Consider the following 20982-nt stretch of genomic DNA (forward strand, 5'->3'; position numbering starts at 1 on the left):
CAGTCTGGGTCCCTTTCGGTAATCGCAGAACTCTACTCCAATATATATGCTCACATGTTGCCCATGTCTCATGTGAGCATCCCAGCATCGCTTCAGCACCATGAATTAGTGCAGGTACTACTTTGGCCTTATAAAAGTCAATACTCTATTTCAGCGTAAACTTACAGAATTTCTCATTTATCATTTCACCTTGGACTGCCAGTAGTTTGCACTTTTAAAATTTTCCTCACCATTGGTTCATCATTCATGCGTAAATTGATTAGAACCCCCCAGGTATTGCGATTGGGTTACACATTTCACTGTTTATTGTCCCAGTTTACATTTGAAGGGCTTTTTGGCATTTTCTTTTGATCCTTTCAGGTTTTTCAGTACAAGAATCTCGGTTTTGGAAGCGTTTATCTCTAGACCGTTCTTCTCAGTATAGGCTTTCAAGGCTGATAGTATACGCAAGGCCTATTGGGGTGACATCTAATAGTACTATGTTGTCAGCGTAGAACATGTAGCTGATGTGGTTTCCTTTTATCTTCGTTGGAAAAGTTACATTTTTCCATAGCGTTACCCACATCAGCTTTAAACATGTTGAACAGCGTTGATTCTAAGGGACAACCCTGTTTCACACCTCTAGATGTATTTATCGCTGACGAGATGGATCCTTGTTGATCTAAGCGAATTTTGATTTCGGTTCAGAGTACAGTTCTATTATTGCCTTGAGCAGACTTGGCAGGCATTTTTTGAGCCACGAGTTTTGACCATGGGAGTTTTCTGTGGACTCCATCCAACGCATAAGCCAAATCTACGAATGTAAGGTATATTTTTGTGTTCTTCTTAATTGCCTCCATTTTTAGCAGGTTCAGCATCAGCAGGTTTAGCCCACACTCGATGCCTCTTACAAAACCAGTTTGACGGTCATCAAAGGCTCCCGTTGTTTTAATCCTGTGGGTTAAGTGACTTAGCACTTGAGTGGCAAAGATCTTGCCTACCACGTCCAGGAGCGCTATCGGCCGATAATTTATTGGGTCCGTTCTTACACCTTTTTTAAATATTGGATCTATGATCGCGCTCTTCCAGGATTTTGGGATCTTGCACTCTGTTCTTAAAAAGCATATAGAAAAAGTCGTCCCACTCTTGCGGATTTAGTTTAATCATCTGATTAGTTAAACCATCTGGACCTGGAGCCCTGGATGCACTAAGTCGCATGATGTTATTTACTATGTCATCTCTTATGATATTTAAGTCCCATGCCTTTAGATTTTTTTAGAAGAGGTGTTTTTTTTTTTATATTTCCCTGCTTTTTAAATAGGATAGTATAATGCTCTATCCATTGTGTTTCTGTGACCATGTTACATTGACTCGAGTTCTGGCGATTCTGTTATTAATAATTGAACAGAATTCTCTTGCATTTTTCTGTCATGGTTTTCAACATTCTTTCCGCATCTCGTTGTTCTAAGATGATTTCATGAGTGCATAACCAGTTCTTAAATTGCATTTTGATTCTGTCTTTGGCACAATTTGTGCATTTGCTTTTCTTGATTGTTCTCATGTTTCTCCTTATTTCACACTTTTTATTTGCTATCTCTGGGTCATATGCATGTTGGTTCTTTGATCTCAGATTTTTACTACCATTACTCCTTTCAGAATATTGTTGTAAGAGTGCTATATTCTGTCATTCTCTTCCGAGTTCACCTTGTTGTTCAAGATTAGTCATGTTCATAATTTTTTTGTTGTTCAACCTCAATCTGCATTTTCCTGGTTCCACGTTCACAGGATGTCTCCATGCATCATTCTTCATATTTATTTCCTCCTTGGATGGTCTTTTTCAATAAGTTACAGCCACTTTGTGACATGTTAATCACCTTGAATTCCAGGATTTTTCCTATTAGATGTTCAGAGACATAATAATAGTCCAGATTTGATTTTTGAGAACCCCTTTTCCTATTTGCTTGTGGCTGAATATCTCCTAAATTGTTACCATTCACCAATGACATGGCTCTTCCTTCCATCTCATCTGCCCAAGCTGTATGTATTGCATTATTAAGTTTCTTTTCACCCCCATATTTTGACTTCTCTGCATCCAGCCTGATGCATTCCATAGTTAAGTCTCCACAAAGGATGTCATGTTTTGGCTCCTTACTCCTAAGGGAGTCGATAATGTCACAAATCTCATTTAGAAAGGCCCACTCGCCCTTCGCTTGGTGCTGCCAATATACATTGATGTGAATTTTCCAATTTTCTACAGCTTTTCTCTGCTGTGATTCTATAGTGGTTGATGTTAAAATAGGAATGGGTTGTTGGCTTGTGATTTTGTGTGTTGTCTTGGAAGATAATATTGATGCGTGGGGCTTGTAAGGGTGTAGAAAAAGAAACCCGACAAAGAGATGTCATGTCTGGGTTATAGACTTAGATTTTAAAACCACAAAACCACCTAACTATCCCTGTCTCTGAGAGGTTTCCCTGTCTCAACCTAGGAAAATAAGTAAATGTCAGAATATCCATCAGATGATAATCAGTCTTAGTTTAAAATTCTGCTTATATCCCTTACACTTAAACCTAAGAAGTTCTAATTAACAAAGTTTTTCAATTGGGAGAATGCCTCCCTTCTCTTGGTGTCTAGTAAGGTTAAAGTCCAAGAGAATGCCTTCATTGTCCTGGCTGGCTCGGAAAGTTCAGAGCAAACGAAAAGGTCTCACCCAGAGAATGCCTCCTTTCTCCTGTCGGTTCTCCTCTTTTCAAAGATCTGTCTCTACAACTCTTGTAGATCCTGCTGAGCTTTCTTCAGTAGCCCCTCAAAGGCTTTGTTGTTCTCCTCTCCCAGTTCCTTCTTGGTAAGGCTTATTATTCTCCATGAACAATTCCCATGAGTTTCGGTCAGTGGTCTTTGGACTACCATTGCGAAGAGTAGATATTCCTCTGATGCGTTCTTTATACTTTTGGTTGCAGTTTTGATATGTGGCTTATTGCTGCCTTTTATTTGATTATTCTTAATTGATTTTATGTGAGACACTAACCCAAACAAAGACTTGGAGAGGGTTAATCAGTTCCTTGCTCGACTATATTTCTGCTAACCTTTGTCCCATGAGAGCATTTGAAATGAATTCACTCGGGTGGGACTTTACATTCCCACAAGAAAGCAGTGGAAATCAATACTGTGCTGCATTGTTAATGGCATACATTTGTAATTGCTGGTCTGTAAAAAAAAAAAAAAAAAACCCCATGCTTGCAATACACTGCTATGGTGTGCGGCGTGGACGACTGGGCATCTAACTTGTACTCAGTCTGGAATATTTGTAAATTTGTTGCAAGTATTTCTTAGACTAATTCTGAAACTTTTTTTGTATGTAAATGTCTTTATTAGTTTTTAACAGGGTCATACATTATTCAAGCGAAGAAAATGGAGGGAAGTACCTTCTTAAACGAGAAAAAGAACAACATTTTATGGTATGTCCCTGATTTACCCCCCCCCCCCAGTGATGCATGTGAACTTGCATTTCAGGCTGTTAGGGAATTAAACTGTGCTCTCAAAGATAAGTCCTCCGACTGATGGGCCATAATTGCATTGTCCATGGCCCAGTGGGGAATGTGGCGCTTTACGTGTCCAGGCCGGGTCAGTCCCATTCTCCAGGTCACTTGTTCCCCTCCCCCCTCACTTAAACTTATTTTGGAATTGCAACCATCCCGTTTGCACCGAGGAGCTACCTCTGTGGAGCGCCGCCAAGCTCTTCTCTATTAGGTATGTCTTTGGCCGTGGCGGACCCTTTCCTGCATCGTTGGGCTGGAGTCCTTTCACTGCTCCGTGCTGACTACTGCTGGGCTTCCATCCCCACATTGGTCTCGGGCTCTGGTTGGGGGATTTAAAGATTTGGGCACCGACCATGCCACTGGGGCGCGTGGGGGCACCAGGCAGCTTGTCTTCCATCGGGGGGATAAACGACAACAGTCCCAACGGCTGATTGCAGAGCAAGGTCCTCACACGTCCATACTGGTACGTGCCTCCTAGCGGTCTCCCTCTCAATTCTGAAACTTTTGTCCCATCAAATTTGGGGACATTATGGCGAGAGACAAAATACACAGGGGGTCCCTTGGCTACACCGCTTGTTTATGGCCTTACTGAAAGTGAACGCAGGAGACCTCTTTACAAATCCGGCTATTCTCTCCAAAAATTATTTTGGGCTGATCAGTAGGAAACTAAAACTCATATGGATACAAAGAGGACTGCTTAAACGGTCCAATAAGAAGCACGCCACTATCTCTATCTCGGGCCAAAGGATGGATTACTTGGACCAGAGTTTCCCACAATGCCAGGTGTTTTATATTATTTCTCTGGTTTGGCTTTCTGCCGAGTGGTACGGTATACAACTGAAGAACACACTCCTCCCTCCAAAGGTCTGCCTGCCCTCATTGCCCTGAAGTAGAGGCGGACACTAAGCACTTTATGTTCCTATGTCAGTTTTATATCCGAAGACTAGGCACAAGACCCTCTCCCTGCCGACTCCACCCCCCCCCCCCCCTCCTGGTTTAGGCATACGGGTATTAGAACTATTAGGTTGGCTTTGCAACATTAACTGCTGCAGAGTCGATGGATTTAGCAGTCACATTTGTATTGCATTGTATTGCACCATGGCTGAGAACTCGATACATGGATGGTCCACCGCTTCTCCACCCCATTAGTATTTGGAGCTACTTTTAAACATTGTGGTATGTTGTGCCAATAGTTGTGGAATGGATTTTATTGCTTAGTGTTGTTTTAAATGTGATACACATTTAAGGCTTCTGCTGAATAACGTTTTTATGACTTAATTGGTGTGGTTCATCTTGCCAGAGTAGCAATCCATGCTTGGAAAATAGTGTCTTAGTGATACAATTTGGTTTCGTCCTGCTTGGCTTCTTCATCTCTTTACCATCACCCTCTACACTTTAATCTTCCATTTTGTTTAGTGTTTGCTGTTTTCTTTTGCAGGTAAAAATACAGCCAGTAGCCAAATATGATTGGGAACAGAAGTACTATTATGGTAACTTGATTGCAGTCTCCAATTCGTATCTAGCATATGCTACTCGAGGTAAGTCTCTTACATGTTGTCTTGATTGCAATATAGCAGATTTCACTATTGTCCAAAAATGTATCCTGTGTCAAGACTACCTTAATTGACTTATTTTGGCTTCTCCTCTGCGTTGGTTTTTGAGGTATTCATACCAATCAGGGTGCTGGAGCAACGGGCGAGAATGCACATTCTCTGCATGCTGTTTACAGCCACCTGGGGCCCTTCCCTGTGTGGCGCCATCTTCTTGTTTTTTTTAATGTGGGGAGGCAACAGGAAGCCCCTCTCCCTGTTACCTCCCAACCCGCAAAAAACAAAAAGTACCCCTTCCCCACACTGTCCCCAATTACACGCTGGACCAGAGCTTTGTGCGCCAGTGTAGGCGCTCCTCCCGCTCCCTGCCATCTTTTTTTCGCAGGAGAATGGTGTTGCTTACTCAGCCAATCCCAGAGGAAGAAAATAAACCATTCGGACCCCAGTTAAACCTGGGGTGCAAATGGCTTCCATCCACAATGTGCGGGTTGTCTTCGCTATAGCCTACCTAGGCTTGGACTGGTGGGCAGTTACCGGCCATGTCCACCCCCCCACGGCGGGTCTGAAAGCCATATTCTTGCTCCTTGATTTCATCCACCTCTTTCCCCCTTTCCCTATGCCCTGTCAGGCTCATCCTCTGACAAAATGGCCTACCGTCTGCTTCAAAGGCAATACAGACTCCAAGAAGATGGTACATATTCAAGCCTGCGTCTCCGCAGCCTCTAACACGGGCAAACTCTTTCAAATCTGCTATTAGCTGGCCAAGTCTACTGCAGTCTCCACCTCTCCTGTTCCCTCCCAGGCCCTCTGTAAGGCTGTGGCGTCTCATTTTACCACTAAAACCGAAGACATCCTGTCCTCGCTTTCCTCTTCATCTCTCCCTCCATCTACCGCTCTCAGGCCCCCTTTGGCCGCCTCTACCTCCCCTCAGCACTCCCTCTTTGATTACACCTGACAATGTTCCTAGACAGTCCGATCTCAACCTCAGTTAACCATGTAAATGATGTATATATTCAATGCTAACATGTCTGTATATGAAACATTAACAACTCTCCATGTACATACGTAACCTTGTTAACTGTTGTAACTTCCTATGTAAGAAAAGTGCCGAGGTGCCCTTGGGTTAGGTGCGCGATACAAATAACAAAATAACAAATACTGCAGGAACTATCCCTGTTTTCCTGGAAAGCTGTGCTGCTCCAGGATGGACTGAAGCTCTGCATGAGCATGCTTAGAGCCACAGAATCTGATAGCAGAACTCTGCTTCTCCTTCAGCAGCACTCCTTTCCCTTGATTCAATGGGGTCACTTGATCACAGCTCCTGCTCGAACACCTCGTCTCCTGAAACCTCCTCACTGTGCAGTCTCTGCAAGATCCAAAAGGTGGACCCCCCACCCCCCCGTCTATGCCAGTATCCCGAAGAGACTATGTCAAACCAACCAGAGTTTCCTTGTGTTGGGACATCGGGCAAGCGCCCCAGTTCCATCTCGCTTATGGTAGCTACAGGGGCCGGTACTGCTTTTTGCCATGCAACTGCTCAGCCAAACGCTCCTCCTGGTCCTTCTGTTGCTGGCCCCTCTCTGTTGTGAGCACACAAAAATATCTTCAATTATCGTAGATCTCAGGCAGTGGGTTTCTTCTCAGCCAACCCAGCTTCAGAAGCAAAATCCTGTGTCGGAAGACACCCCTGCCTCGCTGACTAACACTGTTCACAGCGTCTTTGCTTTTTTTTTATTTATAAAAATGTGTATATGGTTTATAAAAATGTGTATATGGTTTACAAAAAGAAACCTTTACAAACATCCATTCATCAAAAAATGACTAAGAATGAATCTTTTAAAACATAGTACCCTAGAACAGCCATAAACTGTAGAAAGATGGCCGCTTTACAAGTCAAATCATTGAAATTGAGTGCTGTTCAACAACACAAGCCTTTATTCAAGTTTGGACAGATATCTACCCAATGCCAATACTAGACGTGTGCTGTCTCCTGTCATAGCCCTTTCCCAGAATGACTGTCGGGCGATCCACGTTAACTCTGGATAAAAACCACCCAATAAGTCTTATCTGTTGTTTTCAAAATGAGGACAATATAAGACTAGGTGTTTTATTGTTTCCTCTCGGGTATCAATACGACAAAAACAAGATATTTTATTGCGTTCCATTAATGGAAGTTTATAATGAACACGTTCCAAAGTGGGAAACTGGTTCAATTTAAACCTCCTGTAAGTCCTACGTATCTTCGGGCATGGAAACTTTAATTTATATAGAGCCGGACAGATCTTTTTCTTACAAATAACGCATATTCTGTGTCGGTCTTGAATGTATGATTAAAATCGATAGGGTGGATCCAATCCATTTCATACAACTTAAGTTTCACAGCCCCAACAATAGATTGTGTGTTGCATTAATGCGTATACCTAAACTTCCTTCATTTGGACAATAAATATGACCAATGATGCAACCCTTTCGTCCATCAGAAGCTTGTTGAAGTCTTTATACAAGGAATTTTGTGCTGGACCCAACATTTTGGTGTACGCTGATATCTATCTGGGAAAGCAGAGGACGCATCTTTACTGTTAGTCCCAATTTCCAAGAATTTAGCGAGTTAGAATCAGCTAAGTGGTAGCCCAAATATCTTAAGGATTTAACTTGCGGAATGCATTGGCCAGAGATGTTCCATTGATGGGCTTTCATATGCTTTGTGTTGTTAAATATGATAATATTCGATTTCAGCGGGTTAGCTTTCAAATTATGAGCAGTCGCAAAGTTATAAAAGGCGTTAAATTTTAGCTGCATTCCAGAAGGCTTTCAATCAATCAAGATGTCATCATCGGCAAAACATTGCCAGTGCAGATGTAGTTTGCCCAGTCTCGCCGAATACATAGCAGGGTCTGTCCATAATGAATCAATGTCACAGATGTATAAGTTGAAAAGCGTAGCTGCTCAATTGCCACCTTGATTTACACCAGTCTTGGTTGCAATGTGATCAGTAATGGCCCCCTCCTGATTTATACAAACCTGAAAAGATGTGTTAGTGTGTAGTAAAGAAATCCACTGTACCAATCTCGGTGGAAAACCCATCTTTAGCATCTCAAGCCATAGTATCTCTTAACACTGCATCAAATGTGGATCTAGTGCTGCCATATAAACCGGGCCTATCTCTGTGGTCTGTGACAACAAAAACAAATGCAATAAGTGAAGTGCTCATGTTCTTTCTGAAGCCGACTTGAAATCTCGAATAGATATCATTGTCGGATAGATTTTTCAAGATGTTTAAGGAGAAGAATAGCAAACATTTTTGATGCTGAATCCATCAGGGCGATGGGGCGAAAGTTAGCTGGATCGTGAGGGTCTCCCTTCTTATGAATTGGAATGATTGCATTCCGCCAAGAAGAAGGAATATTACTTGATCGTAAAGTATAGTAAAATTTAGTAGTTAGAATAGGTTGCCAGACATTTCGTCGAAAAAAATTGGTCGACCAGACAAATGGTCGAACCAATTTGGTCGAAAACCAAATGGTCGAAATTTTTTTATTTTTTTATTTTAACCCTTTTTTTTTTTTTTTGGGGGGGGGGGGCCCAACCCCCTTTTTTTCTCTAAAAACCCCTTTTTTAACTAAACGAAAACCCGAAAAATAAATATATAAATAAAAAAAAAATTCGACCATTTGGTTTTCGACCAAATTGCGTCGACCAAATTGCAGTCGACCAGTTTTTTTTCGACGAGTTGACTGGACACCGTTAGAATAGCAGGCCAGAATTTTGGATATGATTTAATAATGCAGGGCGGTATTCAGTCAGGCCCGGGGCCTTAGAATTCTTCAATCGTCCGATCGCCCAAGTGATGTCTTCAGTGGAAAAGGAATAATCATCCGTATACCTGGTATTTGAGATTTCTGAATGCAAGAATTTAAAGGAGAGAGGTAGTTGGAATTTGGTAGCGATGTAATTTTGCCCCTCTTCGGCAGAGATACAGGCACTCGTAATCAGGGTGTCAGATTGAACAGTGCCTCTAAGAATAGACCATATATTGCGAAAATCTCTTTTGCAAAGCAGAGTAATTAGTCTTTGATTTTCTGCACAGTGAATGTGATGTTTAATCACTTGAAGTTGGTTCCTAAAGGATTGTTGAATGACGTTTCAGAAATAATCTGCATAGGGAATAGTAAGCAGAGTAAGAGCTTTCAAATCAAAATTCCTTATGCGTTTGAATTTAGCTATTTCAGAAATGTATGGTTTATTGTGCGTACAAGCATCATTCCTGGCAACCAGAGACAGTTCATAAAGATGTGTGTTTATTATGAGGGCATTCCAATTCTCCCTTTCTGCAGGGACTACACCAAGAAGATTGTGGTCATACACTCGCCACACGTCTCTGTTAACTAAGTAGGTTAACTGTCTACATAGTTTGGAAGACTAATACACAGAATGCCTACTACTCTCCGGATGGATTAATGTCAAACTAGGATTGCATGATAGAAGTGGCGTCTGTACATTTAAATGTAGCGTGATAGGAAGATGATCCCCTAAAGATGTGAACACAATCGATAAAGGATTGGCCTTCTCAAGCAAATTCTTTGAAACGAAAAATAAATCTATACAAGAAGCTATTCCCCTTTTCCACGTTACTGTTGAAGGACCAGAAAAAAATGTTAACCAAATGACAATTCCATAGGTCAAAATATTGGACCCATAGTTCCCTCTAATCCACAAGGAAGAATGCAAATCTTTATTTGCAGTGAGTAACCGTGAGCAGTTACATGTGGCATTGAAATCGCCACCAAAGATAATTAGACAATGAGGATTGGATATAATGGTGGCTTCAAGTACTAGATCTAAAGAATCACAAAAGTCATCAAAGGTGCTTTTCAAGGGGTTAAAATAGATATATATATATAATTAAGAAGATCAGCTCAGGAGCGTTCACCTGAGAGTACTCAATTGCCAAAATATCGTTTTGAGAAGAAATAACCCTGGCTTTACTGTGGACCTTATTGTTCAGTAAGATATCAAGTCCTCCCGAGGGAAGCTCTGCTGACCCTGCCTTTGCAGGGAGTACCCACAGCAGTTCCATGAAGTGATTGAGTGGAGTGCAGGGCTACGGTTGTTTGGCCGTTTTTGTAATTTCTGATATAGTGGCAAGCAATGGAGCAAACCACGCTAAACTTGCAGCATTGGCTTCCAGAGCTGGCAATTGAGGGATTATCTCACTATTTAGGGTTGGAGTATCGGAATTTGCATTGGCCGTTGCTAGAGGTCGGGCGACACTAGCGAGTGGAGCATCTAAAAACTCATTGGCCTCTTCTCTAGAGTGAAACAAACGATTAGAAAGCCCTTGAGCTTTAAAATCCACCCTATGTTTCCATATTAGAAGCCTTATGTTGGATGAATACGTGCCGCATATCATCCTATAATTATTTTGATGTTAGGGATGTCAGGGGAGACCTCGGTCAGATGTATGTCCGTTTCGTCTTGTGCACAAATGAGAGGTTCAGATAAAACCGAATCTGCATTTGCTTGGATCGATGGGTAATGCATTTTGGATAATAGCGTTTGGAGGAGAAACCCCAGACCGTTTGCCATTACTATTAATAACCACATCGTTGAGAGTTTGAGTAACAAACAGTATGACAACCATCACTAAACCGACCTGGTCGAGTGCGTTGATCATTATGCATGTAATAGGATAAAATTGCAGCAATTGACTTTGAGTAGGTTTTTACCTTGGAACTGAATTGTCTCGTGAAAGAAACTATGTTGCAAGCGTCGATGATGCAACATCTGTGGCACTTGACCCACTAGCAGAAGATGCAAGTGGAGTATACACTACCTTGTTGGTATTATTGACCGGGGCATTACGTTTAATTTTTTTTATTTTCAGTGTTTTCAGTGTTTCCACTTGTTTATCCACGTTTAGTAGCTTTTTTGCTTCGTCGTTTAATTGCTCCAAGTCAATAATTGCATCATCATGTACAGAAAGAAGTAGTTGATCAGTAGAGAGAACTTTATCACAATGTTATCTGGTAGATTTTTAGATTATTATTTTTTTTTGTTTATTCCTTTGTTTGGAGTTTATTAGACATCTTAATAGTATTGTTACATTTCAAAGCTCGCGCATTTCTTTTTGGTCAAGCTCTTCTATAGCCTCAATAAGCCACGAGGGGCTATTTTGGTCCACATCTACTTCTTTGCTGATGTTTGATTGGGCAACAGCATTTGTTTTGGTGTCTCTTCGTTCCTCATATTAACTCCTTTCTGTAGCGAGAAATATAAATACGTCGCCCAATTTTAAGGAGTTAAGTTTGACAGCATCGAGCAGCAAGTCAAAGACCAAGTTTCGTTCAATGCACTGATATGGGATCCCCCCAGCAGCTACTTGGGCATAAGTTCTTGTTATGGAATTCTCAAATAGGTCAGTACCCAATGTTTGTGTACATTTTCGTATTTGAGGATGTTTGGAAAGGCTTTTGGGCTTTCCCAATTAATTTCCACTTGAAAGTTAGCATTTGCAAGCATAAAGCTTTCCAATTTGCTTGTTTTTTTAACAGCCAAATCCCCAATAAGATGTTTAATGTACTTCGACTCCTTATGTGTCCTTGTATGAACTTTATCAAGGAGATTTAAAATCAGAGTAATCACTGGATAATCAACACAATCTGGGTGGTTAGTAAGGCCTATGGTTTGGTGGTTAGCAAGATCAGCAGGGTTGACCTCCTCGCCTCTGACAAACCGGACTTGGTCTTTATCACAGAAACCTGGTTCTCTGACGACTTCGTCCCTATCGCCAATGAAGCCCCCACCACCCCCCAAGACTAGTCCCTCATCCCACTGAACCGTCCCTCTAGAGGAGGAGGAGGAATAGCAATCACCTTCAAGTCTCACTTCTACGCCTCAATAATCGACAACCAGCCATCCATTCCTTCCTGTGAATCACTCCTCATAAAACTATCCCTCCCTCCTTGGTTCTCCCACAGCTTCCTAATCATCTACAGACCCCCTGGCTACGATAGACAATTCTCAAACGACCTCTGCGACTCTATTTCCACCCTCCAACTAAACCATCCCACCCTCACCCTTCTAGGAGACTTCAACATATAGCTTGACATCCCCAACAACCCTATCACCCACTCTCTGGTTAACGGCCTAGGCGCGATTAACCTCCATACCCAAATAAACAGGCCGACTCACTATAAAGGACACACATTTGATGCCATCTTCAGCTCCCACAACCTGATACATCTAAACCCCACCACACCCCCCTATCATCTGGTCCGATCACTTCATTGTTTATTTTGCCATTCGCTCTCCCAACCTGCCCCCGTTACCCGAACAAGAACCTCTGAATCTACACAAATGCTGGAAGAAACTAAAAATCCTTCCCGACCTAGCCGATGCACTCCTTCAGTCTCCTCGCCCTACCCGCCTACCCAATGAACCCCTAACCTCCAACGCCTTTGACTCATGGCTCAACACTTCACTAATCCCGCTCACCCCTCTTGCAAACCATCAGCTCGCCATGGCCTGTTTCCTAGATGTGTCACACCAGAACTGAAGACCACTAAACAGCTATATAAACCCCTTGAACGCAAATGGCGGAAAGACAAAACAGCCCTTAGCAGATCCTCCTTGGCCCGGCACCATCGCCACTACAAGGCCGAAATCCGGAAAGCTAAAAAAGCCCATTACAACTCCTGAATCCTAAACCCCAGCAAAGAACTTCACAAAATCATCGCCGAATTCACCAAACCATCATGTAGCACCACCCTTCCCACCCCCTCACAATCACTGTGCGACTCACTCTCTCTACACTTTTACCCCACAGCTCTCGAAAGAACAAACTCTGACCAACAAACTAGCTCTTACACCCACCACGCAATCCACCCACCCACCCAACCTGCCATGCTACAGCCTGCGACCGCTACCCAACCGCCTTTCGACTCCTTCACTCCAATATCAACTGACCAATTTCTCAAACTTCTCTCTGCCCGCAAACCATCCGGCTCCCCGCTCGACCCCTGCCCAGCCACAACCCTCAAAGAAATTTTCGCAACTACCTGCGCAGGAGAATACGCAAGAACCATCATAAACGACTCCCTCTCCTCCAGAATGTTTCCCGACGCGTTCAAAACTGCTCATGTCAAGCTTCTTCTAAAAAAAAACCTTCCCTCGAGCCCAGAAACTACCGCCACATCTCAAACACCAGGTTCGTTGCCAAACACATTGACCGAACTGCCTACTCCCAACTAAATGCCTTTGTTGAAGCAAACAATCTCCTAGACCGCGCTCAATCAGGTTTCAGAGCCCGACACGGAACCAAAACCATCCTAACCTCAATCTGGGATGACCCTAAAAACACTGCTGATTCTGCGGGATGCGCCGCACTAATCCTTCTTGACAAATCCGCCGCCTTTGACACAACCACTCAATCCTCCTTGACTGCCTCCACTCCTTGGGAATCCGTGGAAATGCTCTCAAATGGATAGCATCCTTCTTCGACAATAGGAACCAAATAAACCTACTCTCCACCTATGCCTTCCACGCCCGACCAGTCATCACTGGAGTTCCACAAGGGGCATGCCTTTCAGCCCTCCTGTTTAACCTCTATATGTCCACCCTCCCACGAATAATCCGCTCGCACAATATCCTGTGCTATATCTACGCCGATGACACACAACTAATCCTAAAACTCCTGAATTCAAAACCCAACTGCCAACCCGACCTCGCTTCCTGCCTCCTCGACATAGATTACTGGATAACCACAAACCACCTCTTGCTAAACCCCGCCAACACTGAAATCATGGTATGTGGCAACATCGAACTTCTTCCGCACCTGCTACCCTGGTCATCTGCCATGGGCAATTCCCAGACACCCTCAAATTCAGTAAAAAACCTTGGATACACCATAGACTCAGACCTAACCCTCTCGCTCCAAGTCAACGTCTCAAAGTCCTACCACTACCACCTTAAAATTCTTAGGCGCATTTTTCCATACCTCTCCTTTCCCAACAGACTCTCTGCGGTCCAATCAATTATGTCAAGACTGGACTACGCTAACCCCCTCTAGCTCGGAGTCCACGCGTACCAACTGACTAAACTACAAAGAGCACAAAACGCTGCAGCCAAACTGCTACTAGCACTTGGCCCAAGAGATCACATCTCCCCAGCCCTCAAAACTCTGCACTGGCTTCGGTAGCCCGAAGGGTGAACTTCAAAACCTTATGCATCTCTCACTGAGCAATGCATAAAACTGGTCTTCAATATCTTCAAGACAATCTAAAACCCTACCATCCTCCACGCACTCTAAAATCAAACTCTGCCGGCCTCCTAGTCATACCAAAAACCAACTCAGTCGGGTTAGGTGGATCATCATTCTCAGCCCTGGCCCCCACTCCTTGGAACACACTTCCACCCCACATCCGACTCACCAAGGACCTCATGTCTTTCCGCAAATTGCTGAAAACATGGCTCTTCCCCTAAAATCGACTCTTAACTCAAACTGGATAACGGCAATCAATGACCTTAACCCAAATCTGCTTTATCATAAATAACAATCCAGAATCATGATCCGAGCGAGAAATCGAAAACTAATAACCGCCAATGTAAATTAAATTGGATAAACTGAATAGAACGAGTGAAGTGGATGAAGGGAAAAAACTGGACGAAAGCAGTGAAGTGGATGAAATTAAGGAAATGGATGAAATCAGTGAAATGGAAGAGAGGAACAAAATGGATGAGAGGAATAAAGTGGACGAGAGGATGGAAAGGATGAGTACATGATACGTATGGAGTGCACGGAATAGTAGAGTGCATGGAACGGACAGAGTGCATGGAATGAGCGGAACGAATGGAATAGATCAAGTGCATGACATGAATGGAGTGCGTGGGGCAGAGAAAGAGCATGGATCAGAAGGAATGCATGGAACTGATAGAACAGATGGAGTGCATAGAACTGAGGGAGTACATGCGACGAATGGAATGCATGGAACAGATAAAGTGGCATGGAATAGACATTGTGCAAGAATGGGTGGAGTGCACGGAACGGTGGAGTGCACGGAACGGTTGAGTGCATGGAATGCATGAAGCATGAAGGCGCTCGATCTCAAGCACCTACTGAAAACCACCATATCACATCACCACGCCCTCTCTCTTCTATACACCACCTCAACTCTCTCCTAGCCATTCCCTTACCGTGGCTACTATCTATCGGCCACCTGGTCAAATTTCCTCCTTCCTCTCTGAGTGGGCTGACCTCTCCTCCTCACTCCTGTCCTCAACCACTCAACTCCTCTTTCTTGGTGACTTCAACATCCACCTCGATGCCTCCTGTCCCCCCACTGGTCTCTTTCGTGACCTCTGCGACTCTCTCGCACTCTATTCTCCCGTCTGGGCCTACTCGCTCTGCAGGGCACACTCTTGATGCTCTGATCTCCTCTGACCTTCCCCTCTCTGTCCCTCTCTCCACTCCTCTCTCCTGGAGTGATCACTTTCTCCTATCCTCCAACATCACCCTCCCTACCCCACAGGCAAAGCCACCCTCTTCACTACCACCCACCTTCTCGGTCATCCGACCCATGAAGCGCGTGTCAGTTGAGGCTTTTGCTGCTACCTTCTCGCCCCGCCTCCCCCTTCGGCTGACTCCCACCCTGACACAGCCCTCTCCATGCTCCACTCTGCTATATCTAATACTCTTGATATCCTTGCCCCCGTCATGAGAATCCGCCTGAAGCCCAAAGCCAAATGTAACTCCTGGTATGACTCGGATCTCGTCACCCTAAAACGCAAGTGCAGGGTGGCAGAGAGGAAATGGCGTGCTTCATGTTCATCCTCTGACAAACTGGCCTGCCGCCTGCTCCAAAGGCAATACCGGCTCTCCGTTCTCACCAAGAAGAGAGCCCTTATCCAAGCCCGCATCTCTGAGGCATCAAACAACTCGGCCGAACTCTTTAAAATTTGCAAGGAGCTGGCCAACCCTGCTGCAGTCTCTACCTCTCCTGTCCCCTCCCAGACCCTCTGCACTGCACTGGCCGCTCACTTCATCTCAAAAACTCAGGACATCCTGTCCTCGCTCTCCTCCTTTCACCTCCCTCCCTCTCTTCCCGGCTCTTCCTCTGGCCCTTCTGCAGCCACCCCTCCTCCCTCCTTCTCTGCCTTTCCACTTTTTTCTGCTGACGAGGTTTCCAGACAAGTCCGATCTATGAAAGTCTCGTCTAAACAGGTTCACCCCTGTTCTTCCAAAACCATCAAGGACCACATCGACTCCCTGGCTCCTGCCCTGGCTGATTTTTGCAACCACTACTTCGCCTCTGGAGTCTTCCCTTCCCCCCTCAAGCACTCCCTTGTGCACCCCCTCCTCAAGAAACCCTCTTCCGACCCTTCCTGCCCGGCTAACTATCGCCCAATCTCCATTACTCCCTTCCTGGGCAAGCTCCTGGAGAAACTGGCCATCTCCCAGCTTAACCTCCACACTGAATCTGTTGGTAGTCTTCATGTCCATCAATCTGGCTTCAGAGCTGCCAGAAGCACGGAAACTGCTCTCCTGAACATCCGTGAGGACCTGCTCTCGAACCTCGATTCCAACACTCCGTGTGTTCTCATTCTACTCGATCTCTCCTCTGCCTTTGACACTGTCAACCATGCCATCCTGCTCAACCGTCTCCGTGATAACCTGGGTATCACTGGTCAGGCTCTGGCGTGGCTGACCTCTTTCCTTTCCAATCGACCCTCCCAGGTCCAACTGGGGTCCTTCCTCTCTGACATCTTTTTCTCCTCCTGTGGTGTTCCCCAGGGATCTAACCTCTCTCCCTGGCTTTTCAACCAGTATCTGGCACTCCTTGCCCTCCGCATCGCCTCTCTCTGCCCCAACTTCCAGTGCTATGCGGACGATACCCAGCTCATTTTCAGGCTACCCTCAGCCTCCTCCTCTCCTTCCCTCATCTCTGACTGTCTGCTATCCAGGAATGGTGTGCCTCCAATGACCTCTGCCTTAATGCCAGTAAGACGGAGATTCTACTTATCGGCACACCCACTCCCTCCTTCCCTGCAGCTCTCTGGCCGGCCTCCCTTGGCCCCCTTCCTGCTCCTACCTGCAAGGCAAAAAACCTCGGGGTCATCTTCGACTCCACACTCTCCTTCTCTCCTCATATATCAGACGTCTCTAAGAAGTCACACTACCAGCTGCACCTCCTCAGAGGTATTCTTCCCTTCCTCTCCTTCCCCCAGAAGCTCACTGTCTCCCGAGCCCTGGTTCTCTCAAAGCTGGACTACTGTAACAGGCTCTATCTTAATCTGCCTGCCTCCACTCTCCGCCCTCTGCAACTCATCCAGAACATAACTGCGAGACTTGTCCTTGGCCTCAAGCTCAGGGACCGTATCTCTCCAGGACTGAAATCTCTACACTGGCTCCCAGTGGCTGCGAGGATTAAGTTCAAAACCCTCTGCATTGTCCACAAGGCCTTCTGGGGCCTGGGGCCCGGGGCCCAAATACCTTCAACTCTCTCTTCCTAAATATCTTCCTTCCCGAGCCCTTCGCTCATCTGTCTCCAACTCCCTCAGGGTCAGCCGCTTCTCGAAGCAACGAGCTGGGGGTAGATCTCTCTCTGCAGCAGGGGCCTCCCTCTGGAACAGCCTTCCTGCCTCCCTGAAACTTGAGGAGAACCACCTCTGGTTCCGGAAGCACCTCAAAACCTTCCTCTTTGCTTCTGCTTTCTCTCTCCCTCTCCCCTGCTGAACAGCTTTAATTCTTCACTGAATCTGCTCTGAATCTGCAACTGGGCCACTCTCAGTGACCTCGGTCCAGGGCCCAGCCACTCTCCACTTGCACTGCCTGCCTGGCACCCCCCTGCACTGCGGGACTGTCACTGTATCCTTACAGCCCCCCCTTCCCAGCACTTGTTCTGCATCTACCTTGCACTTGCCACCAGCTGGCCTTATTTATTATTATTATTTTTTTTTTACGCTACTTACCTTGTACTGCACTTCCCCCCCCCCTCCCCTTCCCCTTGCACTTTTCCCTTCCCCCCACCCCTGCACTTGCGCGATCTGATTGACACCTGGCCTAGTAGGATCGTTGTCTGTCTTCCCCTTGTCCCCCCCCCCCCCTTGCCTCGTCGCGCCTTGAAACACTTGTGTATAGGCGCGTTACAAATGCCATATCATATCATAACTAGAACACAGCGATACTATGACACATTCGGTATAGCTGTTCTCATACCAACACCTGCCACATACTCCCCATCATCCTAACTAAACACAGCTGGCTGCACACCCGCCAGCCTAGGCGTTCTCCTCAGGCCTAACGCAGCCAGAATCAGTCTGGTATCAACCTGCCAGAACGAATACATACTCCTGATCTCCCAACCACCACAATTACCGCTAAGAAGCAGCTATCATACGAGTGCCACACCTGCTGCACACACATCCGCTGCACACACGCACCTTATGACTCTCTCTCTCTACTGACTTGAACTACGGTTCGCGAGGGCGTTCAACTTACTAGCGCCTTGAGATCATTCCAATGGTACATAAGGCACTATATAAATGCAAAATAACATATTTATTTATTTATAACATTTATATAGCGCACCTAACCCTCGGGCATCTGGGCGCATGAGCTTACGATTAGGGTTACAAGTGATACTTAGTTTTACAAGTTAGTTCATTGGTTCTACCGTACAGTGGTGAAATACAGTTACACAAATGCAGTACAATGGCAAAAAATGCAGTTACACAGTAAGTGCAGTATAATGATACAGTACAGATATAGAGTCGATATTAAGTCAAGTCATAGAGAATTGATGTCTTATCAGGTAAGCAAAAATAGATGTCAGGTGGTGAGTTACTGGTCCAAGGGGCAGGCCTAAGACACCTACGCATAAGGTGGGTGCTGCTTGATATCCTGGGTGAAGAGCCAGGTCTTTAGTTTTTTGCGAAAGGACAATGAAGGGTCAGTCCTTAGCTCAGTGGGCATAGCATTCCAGTAGTTAGCCGCAATGACAGGGAAGCTGGTGTTGCCGGCTTTTTGTCGTTTGTATCTCGGTATGGTCAATTTCCCTAGGTAGGCTGAGCGTGTGTGGGTCTTAGTGGTTGGGTTTTGGAGATCAAATTTGACAAGTAACGGGGAGCAGTGATAGAGAGGCATTTGTGGCTGAGTGATAATACTTTGAATTTGATGCAGTCTTTAACTGGTAACAAGTGAATGTTTCTTCTGAAGGTCATGTGATCTGACTTCGCGATGTTGAGTGCTGCTCTGATACCATTGTTCTGAATAATCTGGAGTTTCTTAATGTTTTTAGAAGAGGAGCCTGCGAAGATAGCGTTACAATAGTCTATCCTAGAGAGGATTAATGCTCTTGCCAAAATAATACGGTTGTCAACAGAGAGATGGGGTCTGCATGCCGTAATGTGTTTGGCAGTGTAGGATGATGCTGAGGTGATGGCGTTGACTTGTTGGGAGATGGCCAATGATGAGTCAAGGTAGACCCCAAGTGTCTTGACTTCTTTGGCTACACTTATGCAGTTTCCATTTATGTCGACGCTCTGGTAGGAAGATAATAGGCTCTTGAGTTTCGATGGGCTACGTATCAGAATCTGTTTTATCGTCATTAAGACAGAGCTAGTTTTGGGCCATCCAAGCTTGAATGGTGAGGTAGATGGCATTTAGTGCTTTAGAATCTGTGTTGTAGTCTCCCAAGATGGTGATTAGAATTTGGGTGTCAGCATAGTTTGTATATGGGACACACATGTTGTCAAGTTTATCGAAGACGGGTTTAGTAAATGCGTTGTGGGGGATACGCATGATCCCTGAGGCACTTGGAACGGGACCGGCATAGGGCGAGCTGAAGGCATGGATGAGAAAACTGTCATAGAACGGTTCGAAAGGAACGATTAGTTCCAGGTTATAGAGTTTTTGGAGAAATGGGATCACTAGCTAGGTGGCGGCATAACATGATGTGATTTACTAAATTGAATGCTGCTGAGAGGTCCAAAAGGAGGATGATGGCTAGGTCACCTCTTATCTGATCCATTTGGGTTTTTAGATCTACCAGGGCCGTTTCCGTGCCATGGCGTGGACGGAACCCAGATTGTCGAAGGGCAAGCAGGTTGTGTTTCAAGGTATTTTTGTATTTGTAAGTATGCCACCCTGTCTAGTGTTTTTAGGAGGAAGGGCACTGTCGTAATAGGCCTGTAGTTCTTTGATATGTTAGGGTCTAGTGAGGGTTTTTTCAGAAGGGGAAGTACCCACGCTTCCTTTAAAATTATCTGGTACTTTATCTGTGGCAAATGTATTCTTTGAGTGAGGTGATGAAGGGTGCAAAGTGTTATGCGCATTCTTTGATTAGTGTGGCATGACAGATGTCTCCTTGACCACGCCAAGTTTTAAGGCCTTTTATGATTTTAGAGGTGGTCTCTATGGTAATCGGTGTAAATTCAAATTTAGGGAAAGGTTTTTCTGTTGTAGTTTGAGCAGGGGTGGTGAGTTTCATTTTTTTGGTTGATTTTGAGTTGTAGGGATTACATTTTGTCCATTAGAGCCTTTTGAATATTTTTGCACCAAGCTTGATCCTTGACGCAGAGGTCTGGGGACTTTGAGGGTGATTCTAATTCTCTTAGGACTGAGAAGTTCTTTTGAGCCTGATTTGGCATTCTCTATACGCAGGTTGTATGCGTTACTCTTTGAAAGTGTCGTCCAAACGGGTGCTCCCCTGCTCTTTCAGAACTATTAAGGACCGCATTGACACCCTCGCTCCAGCCTTGGCCGATTTCTGCAATCACTATTTCGCCACTGGATCTTTCCCTTCTCTCCCCGAGCACTTCCTTGTACACTCCCTCCTAAAAAAGCCTTCTGCCGATCCTACCTGTCCAGCAAACTATCACCCGATTTCTATCACTCTTTTCCAGTGCAAACTCCTGGAAA

At 45.0% G+C, this 20982-nt stretch overlaps 1 protein-coding gene across 3 annotated transcripts in view; it reads left to right on the forward strand.

Moving 5' to 3' along the window:
• EDC4 (enhancer of mRNA decapping 4) overlaps positions 1-20982 on the forward strand; it is a 2544921-nt gene that overhangs the window by 158665 nt on the left and 2365274 nt on the right. For all 3 annotated transcript variants that reach the window (XM_069603831.1, XM_069603839.1, XM_069603847.1), the window contains exon 4: positions 4955-5054. In XM_069603831.1, coding sequence (XP_069459932.1) covers positions 4955-5054 — 100 coding nt within the window. The remainder of the gene's footprint in view (positions 1-4954; positions 5055-20982) is intronic.

This window comes from Ambystoma mexicanum, chromosome 1p, assembly GCF_040938575.1.
Source record: "Ambystoma mexicanum isolate Mex_15411 chromosome 1p, UKY_AmexF1_1, whole genome shotgun sequence".
Lineage (NCBI taxonomy): Eukaryota > Metazoa > Chordata > Amphibia > Caudata > Ambystomatidae > Ambystoma > Ambystoma mexicanum.